Consider the following 12,180-nt stretch of genomic DNA (forward strand, 5'->3'; position numbering starts at 1 on the left):
TATATTGTGAAGCTTCTGGAAAGATTTGGGATGGTGGACTGTAAGTCCGTGTCGACACCAATGGAACTCAACTTTAAGAAGTTGAGTGGCAGCGCTGCAGGGCCTATCTTGGCCAATCCTACTGAGTATCGTCAACTCATAGGAGCTTTGATGTTCTTAGTGAACACCCGTCCGGACATATGTTTTGCAGTGAATACTTTGAGTCAACAGATGGTTGAGCCTCATCATTTTCACTGGGTTGGTGCCAAGAATCTTTTGAGATATCTTCGGGGCACGATAAACCATGGGCTGAGATACACTGCCGGGAGTGTGATACTCCGGGGATATACTGATGCCGATTGGGCTGGCAGTGTGGTGGATCGTAAGAGCACATCTGGATGCTGTTTCAATCTTGGTTCTGCTTCGATCTCATGGATGAGCAGGAAGCAGAAGTCGGTGGCTTTGAGCACCGCGGAGGCCGAATACATTGCTGCTAGTATGGCCTGTTGTGAAGCAGTTTGGTTGAGGAAGCTCTTTAGTGAGCTGTTCCAACATGTGCTAGATACCACTGTAATACTCTGTGATAATCAGAGTGGGATTCGTATGACTGAGAATCCTGTGTTCCACGACCGATCCAAGCATATTGATATCAGGTACCACTTTATCCGGGATATGGTACAGCGAGGCGCCGTAAGGCTCGATCATATAGGAACTGATGAGCAGGTCGCGGATATTCTCACTAAGCCCCTGGGGAAGGTCAAGTTCCTAACCTTCCGTGAGAGTCTTGGTGTCGTGGAAAGACCCTATGATGTGGGTCCTGTTGGACGATGAGCTCTGGGAGCTCTGGGGGGCTTTGGGGATAGCTTCTCGGAGCTATAAGCACTCATAATGCTTCTGCCCCACTCTTGTGATTATTGAGCTGATTCGCCACTCATTTAATCTGTGCCCCGTATGCATCCTACCCATTGAGTTCAGGGCTCATGGGAAGTACCTCTCATTTGGCCAATGAGGTGTGGAAAAGCTAGAGACTATTAGCAAAGACTGATGGACGCATCAGAGATTGCCGTACTCTCTATCTAGGATGGCATGGTCCAACCACTTGATCTGGGATCAAGATTTGTGAGGTCTGGGACCTCTGGACTGATTATGTCAGTCGGGGAATGATGTCTTTGTGACTGACCCACTTCTGTTCTGAAATAAAGAAGCCAGCAAAGCAAGTTTCGGCGGGATGACTCACGATGTTAATTGCACTAATAGATGGAGTTCTCCCTAGTTGAGAGGGAGTGTTAAATTTGGACAACTAGGTCCAAACTCCATGTTCTGATGCTCAGATTAAGAGGCTAATATTTTTGTTGGATTCCTCTTTCTGAGAGGTGTAAAATCCATATAAAAATAGTCTTAATCCGATGAGCAGAACTTATATTTTGAATTTATTATTCTTAATAAATTATATGTGCAAAGGTCAGCCAGTTTTGTAATGTAGGCTCACATGCCCAACAGATGTGTCACACACCCTCATTGATGGATATATATATACAGGAAAAGTTGGAGAGAATTTGAACACAACACAACTCACATCTTCCTCTCTCATCCTAAAAAGTACGAGCTACCTGGAGGACGAATTTCAGCCACACGTGGGAAGGACGAAGAGGATTTTTCTGCTGCTAGGGTTTCTGCTGCTAGGGTTTCGCAGAAGTTTGACCAGCGTTGACTTTGGTCAACGCTTGGTCCAAAAAAGCTGAAAACTTGTGGGAGGTTCGATTTTTGAAGGCCATACTACCTGGCACAAAAATCGAGGTCAAAGGGTTGACCGTTTTGCTGCTGCATTGACTTTTAGCTTGCTGCCCCTGCGTTGACTTTTCAGGACAGCGTTGACTTTTGTAGAACTGACTTGGGTTGACTCATTTACTGGTTGGAGGGTTGTTGTGACACATGCTGGGCTGGCTGACCAAAGGAGACTTTGCTGGTTGAAGCATCCTGTTGACCGCCGAAACAAACACATACATTTTTCTTGTTTCTGATTTGTCTTCTATAAGATCTGCTTATATGTTCTATCTGCATTTTGCTTATCTACTTGTATGATTGCTGTGAGAAAAGTGAAATTGCTCTTAGCATAGAACATCTACAAAACTTTACACCTATGGCAGGTGAAACATTTACCCTTCTTCTTTTGAGTCTTAGTCCTTCCTTTGTCCTTGGAACCACCAGAGTTTTTCTTTCGGGAATGAGCAACATAGGCAGCATTTCTTTCATTATCAAATTCCTTCATCCTTGTTTCTTCTTGCATACATCTAGACAGAAGCTCATCAAAGTTAGGGATGGTATTATTGTTGAGAATGGTAGTTGTGAATACTTGCCATTCATATGGAAGTCCTCCAAGTGCGGTGAGAACCATCTCACGATCAGCTATTGTCTCCCCAATAGCTAGCAGATTGTTCCTGGTTTCGGTCAACTTCATAAAGAAAGTTTGAATAGACTCGTCTCGGCCCTTCTTCATATTCTTCAACTTGTTCTTCAGGAATAGCACTTGGTTCACATTGTTTACTCGGAACATAAGTATTAGTTTGTCATACATCTCCTTGGATGTGCCTAGTTCAGATATGTAGGCAACCAGACTCTTATTTATGGATTCCCTGATCAGCAGCTTTGCTCTGATTTCTCCCTTCTTATACTTGTGTTTAACAGCAGCAGAGGCATTTGATGGAGGTTCTTGAATCTTCCCTGTCACATGATCTAGGAGATCATGATCTTCTAATTTGAGATCTAATAACATCTTCCAGGCATGGAAGTCATCACTTCCAGTCAGCTTGTCATTCTCCCTGAATTCAAGCTTAGAGGAATCCATTTCCTTCGATGATGATTGCTATAGATAGAGTTTGTCTTCACCTCAGCTCTGATACCATGTAAAGTTTTGTAGATGTTCTATGCTAAGAGCAATTTCACTTTTCTCATAGCAATCATACAAGTAGATAAGCAAAATGCAGATAGAACATATAAGCAGATCTTACAGAAGACAAATCAGAAACAAGAAAAATGTATGTGTTCGTTTCGGCGGTCAACAGGATGCTTCAACCAGCAAAGTCTCCTTTGGTCAGCCAGCCCAGCATGTGTCACAACAACCCTCCAACCAGTAGATGAGTCAACCCAAGTCAGTTCTACAAAAGTCAACGCTGTCCTGAAAAGTCAACGCAGGGGCAGCAAGCTAAAAGTCAACGCAGTAGCAAAACGGTCAACCCTTTGACCTCGATTTTTGTGCCAGGTAGTACGGCCTTCAAAAATCGAACCTCCCACAAGTTTTCAGCTTGTTTGGACCAAGCGTTGACCAAAGTCAACGCTGGTCAAACTTCTGCGAAACCCTAGCAGCAGAAACCCTCTTCGTCCTTCCCACGTGTGGCTGAAATTCGTCCTCCAGGTAGCTCGTACTTTTTAGGATGAGAGAGGAAGATGTGAGTTGTGTTGTGATCAAATTCTCTCCAACTTTTCCTGTATATATATCCATCAATGAGGGTGTGTGACACATCTGTTGGGCATGTGAGCCTACATTACAAAACTGGCTGACCTTGCACATATAATTTATTAAGAATAATAAATTCAAAATATAAGTTCTGCTCATCGGATTAAGACTATTTTTATATGGATTTTACACCTCTCAGAAAGAGGAATCCAACAAAAATATTAGCCTCTTAATCTGAGCATCAGAACATGGAGTTTGGACCTAGTTGTCCAAATTTAACAAGCTATGTATTCGGCCTCAACGGTGCTCAAAGCAACCGACTTCTGCTTCTTGTTCATCCAGGATATCGAAGCAGAACCCAAAAAGAAACAACACCTAGAAGTTCTCTTGTGATCCATCCCATTGCCTGCCCAATCAGCATCAGAATAACCATGCAGTCCCTCATCTTTGGCAGTGTCTTAGTCCATGAGTGATTGTGCAGCAAAGATATCTCAGAAGATTCTTGGCACCAATCCAATGTGTGTGATGAGGCTCAACCATATATTGGCTCAACATGCTAACTGCAAAACATATATCCAGATGAGAGTTCACCAAGAACATCAATGCTACTATGAGTTGATGAAACTCAGAGGCATTTCCCAATTCAGGTCCGGCAGCACTACCGCATAACTTCTTCAAGTTAAGCCCCATCGGGGTAGTCACAATCTTGTAGACCACCATCCCAAATCTTTCCAATATCACCTCTATTTATAATGCAACGTTGAGGTTGAGCTGGGGGTAATTTGCTCGTTGGCCGACCATCACAAATTGTCAATAACACAAATGAATTCATATCTCTATAAATACATGTCGGAATCAGAGGATCTTTAGATCAATCCTACACCTCTCAGAGAGAGGAATCCAAGAAAAATATCAGCGGGCCATAAATAAGATGACCCAAATGGAGTTTGGCCCTAGTTGCCAATTTTAACAAAGGCCATTTGGCTTCATAAGTTGATAGAATAATTGAACAATCAAGTGTTGGAACCCATTGTAGTGTGACAATCAAAACTGCATCAAGCTCTCTAATAATCTAGTGTTTCAGGATCACTCCAAACACATCAACATTTAGTAACATTTCCTTAGAAAGTTCTAAAGGGATTAATGGTTCTCGAGTACCTTCCTTCAAATTTGAAGGTGGCAAACATTTTGAATAAGCCCCTAGCTAAGTGGTGGAGAAAACCTTCCTCAAAAAGAAGCGCTAATTTTCTTACCAATTGCTCCAAGTTGTTCTTCCTAGTAGAGGTACACTTCAGCAGATCCAAAGTAGCAACAATACCTTCATCCTCAGTTATGTAGGCATAGTGAGTGAGCACGGCGGGAACCTGCCCTTCATGCATGTTGCTAACTCCAAATGGAAAAGGTCCCTATGTGAGGAAGACGTAGTGCATGTGGAAGGTTGATTATATTTGGAAGGTGCAAAACCCTAGGCAAGTTGGCGCATGAGTTCATGCGTGCAATTCACTTTAATGAACATTCTAATCAAGGCAATATTTTCCTTGCAAGAGAGCTTTATATTGTACGAGATCACATGCATAAGAAGGATGCACTAGGGTTAGGGTCTGATCTCTTCCCTCAAGGTGTATCACATGCATGTCTACATTCAATATATTTCCACTGTTTCTCTTATTCTATAAAAGAGACTCTAGGTATACCACTATTGTAGCTAGACACTGGACAGTGTTAGTTCGTGAGCTATGCATTCTAATTTCTTCTTTCATTTAATAGAAGATAGATGTCATTGAGTGTTCCACATCTGTACTTGGTGGTCGTATTTTCAGACCTGTGTTTGTAGATCTAGCATTCAGATTTTACCGTTTTGATGGGAGCTTATCAGTTTTCATATTCCTAGATTATACTTGTATTTCTTAGGCATACCTTCTTACCACGTCATAACTACAATTTAGTTTCACACAGAATGGATTATATCAATCTTTCATATGTTGATTTCTTACTCTTCATTTAATCTCTTGAAATGAAAAGACTGCAAACGTCTTCTCTATTAGAGTCTTCAATAGCTACAATATGCTAGTAAACCTGGATGGAAGATGTAGCTTTGAACAATTTGTAAGACTTTCTAAGATTTCTACTTAGCATTGGATATCCCTCAAAATTAGTGAAGGAATTCCCTTATTCATCGTTAAAATGGAATAACGCAATTGAAACAACAAGAAATACTGCAATCATAACCATTTTCCAAATAAAAAACATCAATCATCTAAAGTTTAAACATTTTAATAGACACTACTTCTTACAGAAAACTGCAGGCCTTTCTATATAAATCCATCAGAAAAATCATAATGTATACCCGTCCATGAGCTATGCCTATTTCCACATCTGGAAACGAGAGTGATAGAAACTCCTCGACTTTATCAAGCCCTGCAAAGTAAATAGTATGTATGCTATCAGCCTAGAGTGTCGTTAAACACAAGGAAAATCAATGCATGCAAAGTAGATGAAAGAAAAAAGGAAAATATGTACACATGCAGATAAAGCAGCCTACAGAACTGATGAGTGAATGCATGTTAAATACAACAAAGGATACTGGGTATTATGTAAAGCAATGTTGCAATATCTCTAAAGCCTTATAACAAAAGAACTAACTTTAACCTGGGGTTATAAGGTACTACAAACTGTTTTTAGAAACTCAGTCACTATGCGTAAATGCAACTTTTCTGGCCCTTTGTTGTTCCGCATTGATAATGTCTTCCGTTAGCTTGTGGTCCCATATGTATGATTCAGAGGAAACTAACTCAATCCTACTTGTGTGTGTGTGCGTGGATAGGCCCAGCCTCATTTCTAATGTATCACTGGAAATATAGGCCTAGCCTCATTTCTAATGTATCACTGGAGATATTGAACTTTTTATTTTGAGTGGAGTTTCCCTTGTTGGTTTCTCCAATATAATTCTTGCATTCTTGCATTGGGCTATCTTTTTCTTTACTAAGGTTATTCAATGAGTGATGGTTAAGGTATGGAGAAATTCTGGTTTATTATGATTATCGCTCAATACCACTTTGAATCCAACATGTTATAAAGGCTTGGCAATATACGGAGTAAAACCAAGGTCCTGTAATTGTTGCAAGCTTGATATGAAACTTGTATGAATGGATGCAGCACCTTTGATGAGATAAGATAACGGTGGTGCTAAATCATGGTGATGGGGGATTTTGTGTAAAAAGATAAAATATTGACCTTCCTTGCAGTCACCATGTGTTCTCTCTGTGGATTTATCTATGAGTGTTTTGCATTATTTTGGTCCTTGATCTGCATATATTGAGTGAAGAGTTTTTATGATCATCCTACTGTTGTTCAAAAATCGCGAGGTTTTTGCTATCTTGTAGTACACCTTTGGTGGTTTATTATTCAAGGTTTAAACACTGTTGATCTGTGCATAAGGATGAAAACAGACTTCTAGGCATGTTTCAGAGCTAATGTATAAGTTGAGGCTGTAGCTTATCTTCTGTCACCTTAAATATGAAAGTCTGCAACCTACACATGAACCCTGGAGTATTCTCAATATCAAGATCCATATGCAAATGTGAATGGTAGAAAAAAAGCCACAAGTCACATATTTAAAGTATTCTTCATATTCACTGACTTGATTGCACTATTGATAGTGCTGGTATTTTCGAGATACGTTCTCTTGCCACAAATGATGACAATACACACATATAGCAGCAACTTCAGGGATGTCAATAATAGGCAGTAAGCTCCTTTATATATGGTCTTGCTTGCATGTATTAAATCTATGTTTGTGATCTGTACCAGTTTACTGTTTCTGTATGTTGAGAATTCAATAGGGCAGTAAGTAGGTTAATTCTCTTGACTTGATAATTGTTTGTGTTACCTTTTTACTTATTAGCTTTGTTCCTTACTATTACAATTTGCAATACATCAAACAGCTACCAAAACAATAAGAACAGTGACACAGTATATACGCTGCAAGCTAGGGCAAAAACCCCTCCTCTTGAAAGGAAAACCCATAAATCTCTTCTCTTCTTATAGATGTTTCAATTGACAAATACCATGACCTAGTGACTCAGACAAATACCCTCCATGATCAAGAGCAACTCGGCCTCCAGCTGCAAATACTTCAACCTCCCACTGTAGGTCCAAAATTCTGGCTCACGACAACTACTGCAATTGCTACTGCTTCTCTTGGAGACTTCAATCTCCCTTGAATAGCCTTCTCCTCCCTTCGCTTGCCTTTCCTTGAGTCTTAGGGCTACTAAGACACCCTAAGAGACCTTCGCTTGCCTTCTTTTCTCTTCTTCTTCCAAGATCGAACCAGAGATAGTCCCAACGCAGAAACCCTAATTTCGACCTTCTCAAGAGAGAGAGATCTAGCCCAAGCACTTCGACTTCTTCGACTTCCTCTTCTTCGTACCCTCTTCTTCGACTTCTTCTCTTCCTCTTCTTCGCATAGAATGAGATGAGTGAATGTGTAGAATGGAGGACGAGTTCCTCTCTATATATAGGCTCTTCTAAGGGGGAGACGTTGCTCTTCATGTAGGCCAACTTGACAGCTCATTAGGCCGACTTGATCTTGGAGGTATTTCGACACTTTAAAGACAAAATAATTTTTTCTTTACAAGATACAATGTGCCCATAGGGTCTTCAATATATGACAATGACTCTACAATCCCTAGAAGCAATGTTGTGAACAGCGGCATCGGGATAAAATCAGCAAGGGTCTAGAAAACCAAAAAATCGTAAAAATCGAGAAAATATTGGCAAAAAATCGGCAAACATCGGCAAAATTAAGATACCATAAAAATATCTTTAAAAATCGGCAAGCATCGGCCAGGCCAAAAAATCGTGATTTTGAGATAAAATCGGGATGTTATTGAGATGTTCGCAACACTGCCTAGTAGCACTCAATGGGTGCTTGACCTATAAAATAAAAGAACTTGGGCATGAAACCCATGCTTCAATAATAATTTCATTTGATTTTATTATTTACAAGAATACATTTCATACTTATGAAGACCAAACCTAGTTACACATTCTTCAACACTCCCTCTTAACTAGGGAGGTATTCATAAGAGGTACATGGTCATTCTCAATCTGAAGGGATCTCATAAAAAGAGTCCGGTTGGTAACCCATTTGTCTAGCATCATATCAACCAACATTGTTTACATAGCAAGGCCTTGACTAACAGCTCTATCCACATGATCAAAGCACAATGTTGGTGAGACCAATTATTCATAGACACCATAATCATTGTCTCACAAGGTTCATACTCCACCTAGGTGTTCACAGAGTATGACCTTCCTTTGGACTATTTTTATCTTGGATAGCTAGTCCTCAAAGAATATCGGTCCACACTACTCTTGTCTTGAATGCCTTACCACATTCTCAAAGAGTATCGAATGCCAGATGGTTATCCAATCCTCCATTCTTTCTTCCAAGTGAAGACAAGAATACAGTGTCTATCTCTCCCTCTCAATTAGGGAGGATACATCAAGCTTGTCCCTCAAATACACAAGCTTCTTGTTTGGAAGTGACTTCGTTAATATATCAGCGACCTGCTCATCAAAGGAGATGTATTGTAGCTTCAACACACCATTTTGTACTAGCGCTCGAATATAGTGATACTTGTTGTTTATATGCTTTGTCTTTCCAAGAAACACTGGATCTTCAGACAAACGTACACAACTAGTGCTATCACAACGTATCACTGTAGGGTTCATCGGCCCTTCAAACATATCGAAAAGCAGTTTACTCAACCATACTGCTTTGTTGCTTACTTCACAGGCTACAACATATTCAGCTTCAGCACTACTCAAAGCCATTGAATCTTTCTTTCTACTCATCCATGAGATCATAGAGGATCCCAAACTAAAACATCCTCTTGTAGTGCTTCTTCCATCCTGCCCACTGCCTCTACAGTTGGAATCTGCATATCCAACTAATTGGACATCATTCCTTCTATCATATTTTAGACAGTAGTGGATTGTTCCTTGTAAATATCTCAGAATATGTTTTGTTGTTGTTGAAGTTTCTAAGTTTACTTAGTTAGAAACCCTCCAAGCACTTTATCTGATTTATTAGAAACTTAGTTAGAAACCCTCCAGGAACTTTATCTGATTTATTCCTACCTACTTGTTATTTTACTTAACAAGTTATTTACAATGTAGATATTGAAAATAAACACTAGTGCATGCTCAACATATTACAGATCAACACTAAAGGAAACAGAAACAATCACACCATATGACACCATTATTTTTGTACCAATGTCCCCAGAAAAACCCAATGTAGGAAAATCGGTGCAGCTATATGAGGGTTTTCTTATTAAGAAATATCAGAGTACAATCTGAGTGTCGAAACTGGCCTACCCAGCAAAGAATTTCCTTGGTAGTAATACCTTTAAGTTTCTAACAAATCTCCTGGCTGAAACCCCATATAATCCTTCTGGAAGCTCCTCAGCACCAATCAGCCCCAGAAACCCGAGCGTCAGCCTCTCTCTGGACTGCGTCAGCCCCTCTCTGCCCAGCGTTGGCCCTGCGTCACCCCGGATGGGTCTGCGTCAGCCCTCTGGCCCTCTGCGTCAGCAACGCTAGCCTCTCTGAGGCTTTGTGTAGCTCTCGGCTGCCTCTTCGTGGCCCTGAGTGAGCCCTGGTTGGCTCTGCGTCACACTCATCAACTACTGCGCTGCTCTCCCAGCACTATCTCTACCTCTCTATCTCTTTGTACTCAATGCCCCTCAGCTGCAACTCCCGATCACTAATTCTATCTCTCTTAGCAAACCCCGCTCTAGAGAATAGAATGACTGATCACTCTGGTGTATTCTCCAAGTGACCCTCAAGCCTCCTCTTATACTTTTCCTGTGGACATATCAACGGCCGCGATTAAGTCCCTAATCAACGGCTAAGATTAGATCTGGTTTGATCCCTGTCTTTTGGACCATTCTAACACAGTTTCATATTAATACACATCAATATTTTATTTTCCTTAAGTTTAGACTTAGGGACTCCATTAAAAATACTAATTATTTTAATATCACCTGAACTGTTTAGAATCTGCCCAAACACTTTCTGGGTATTGGAGATCTCATGTGCCCCAACCTCTCCACCAAATTTCGTGGCTAGAGCACATCCGATGCTACCCCAAATCAACACTCCCTCTTAGGGAGGACTGTGCTCTTGCAATACTCCTCACTGAGTATTACTCTGATCATCCAGCATCAGTACATGTGTTGATGCTAGGCCTTCCTGCCCAACATCCTCTGCACTGCTGCATCCTATACTGCTACCCATGGTTCTGCCACTGCCACTGCTACATCTGTACAACAGCTCCCTCTGCATCCGTGTTGTTGCTGGTCCTTTCTCCCAGCACTGCATCCACACTACACCTCCTCTCATCATGTTGCATCGTGCTGCCCACTGCTGCACTGCAACTCAGTTACTAAGAAGTAAGTAACTGATCTCCCAATCTGACCTCCCTGTTGGGCTAGAGACACCCACTGATGCTGAAGCTCCCTCTACCGCTGACAAGTGCTCCCTCTCTAACCTCTGCACTGCAGCAACAACTCCCTTCATCTCGCACCATTGCACACTGTTCACACCTAATCTTCAACGGTTCGGTAAACAGGAACGTGAACAATCATCAAGAAGATGAACTGATCAGTCCATTTTATGTATATAAACAATAGTTGTCTAATGAAATAATCAGTCAGTTTTCTTCTGTGCATTTTGGAGTTACCCTGGCCTGACATGGTATCAGAGCGCAGGTCCCAGATTCCTTGTAACTCCCTTACCTCTGTCCTGAGCGCTGCTCTGTCCTGAGCGCTCCTCTGTCCTGCGTGTCATTAATTTTCTGAGCATCGGTTAACAGTCATTGATTGTCTTGCATTTCATCCGTTTCGCTGCCTCTCCACCGCTGCCTCTCATTGATTGTCCTGCGCATCTGCGGAGTAAACGTTTCCAAGCAAGTCTTTCTTGCTGTCCGAAGAATCACCAGAAAAAAAAAAAAAAAAAAAGCCTCTGTCATTTTCCCTGAGGCTGAGGCCGGACTGTATTTTCCTCACTGGTCCTTAGCTGTCTCTGGTTGTGGAGGCTCGTCCAAGTATCTAAATACATCGACTGTGTGAAATTCCGTCTTTTCCATTCAATACGCCCGAGAGTCCACAGTCTTTATCTCTGTTGTATAGTCACTATAGTCTAATGAGATAATCTTATCATTTATCGCCGCCATGGTTGTTGTACAGCTCATCTCTCCACTTGGTTCTGGGTGGCCAAGCTTGCTCGAATCCTAATAAAACCTGAATACCATTTGGTGGCGCCACTCCGATCTATCTATGCTCAACGCTTTTTTGAGACACCAACAGTCTTGGCACTGGGATCGATCCATAGATGTGACGCCTTTTTTCTGTGTATTCGTTAGTATATTGCAGTAATCTACCCCGAGATTTGACAGTTGTTTTCGTGCTTCGTCTCGTTCTGTGCGAGTAGCTGCCAACATCCCAGCGACCAGTGGTCTTTGTGTGCTGTCCACGCACCCGAAGGCCCCAGTAGTGACGAAGACCGCGGTTGGCACCATAATTGTCAAGTAGTCTTCACTACGATGATTTTTAGTCCTGAATTTCTTCCAACGAACCGCAATACATACTATCAACGCTGATGTTGTTATTAAAGGTCCACTTATCATTATTCCGAGGACAAGGTTCATCGCTCCTGATCGACGATTTGCTGCAGAAATG

At 41.5% G+C, this 12,180-nt stretch overlaps 1 protein-coding gene across 1 annotated transcript in view; it reads right to left on the bottom strand.

The window, feature by feature from the left end:
• LOC149200278 (DEAD/DEAH box helicase) overlaps window positions 1–12,180 on the bottom strand; it is a 418,917-nt gene that overhangs the window by 70,071 nt on the left and 336,666 nt on the right. The window contains exon 7 of the mRNA XM_089402651.1: window positions 5,781–5,851. Within this exon, the coding sequence (XP_089258777.1) occupies window positions 5,781–5,851 (71 nt within the window). The remainder of the gene's footprint in view (window positions 1–5,780; window positions 5,852–12,180) is intronic.

This window comes from Pinus tabuliformis, chromosome 2_1 (assembly GCF_031772625.1).
Source record: "Pinus tabuliformis cultivar Carrire ecotype Pingquan chromosome 2_1, CPIR1, whole genome shotgun sequence".
NCBI lineage: Eukaryota > Viridiplantae > Streptophyta > Pinopsida > Pinales > Pinaceae > Pinus > Pinus tabuliformis.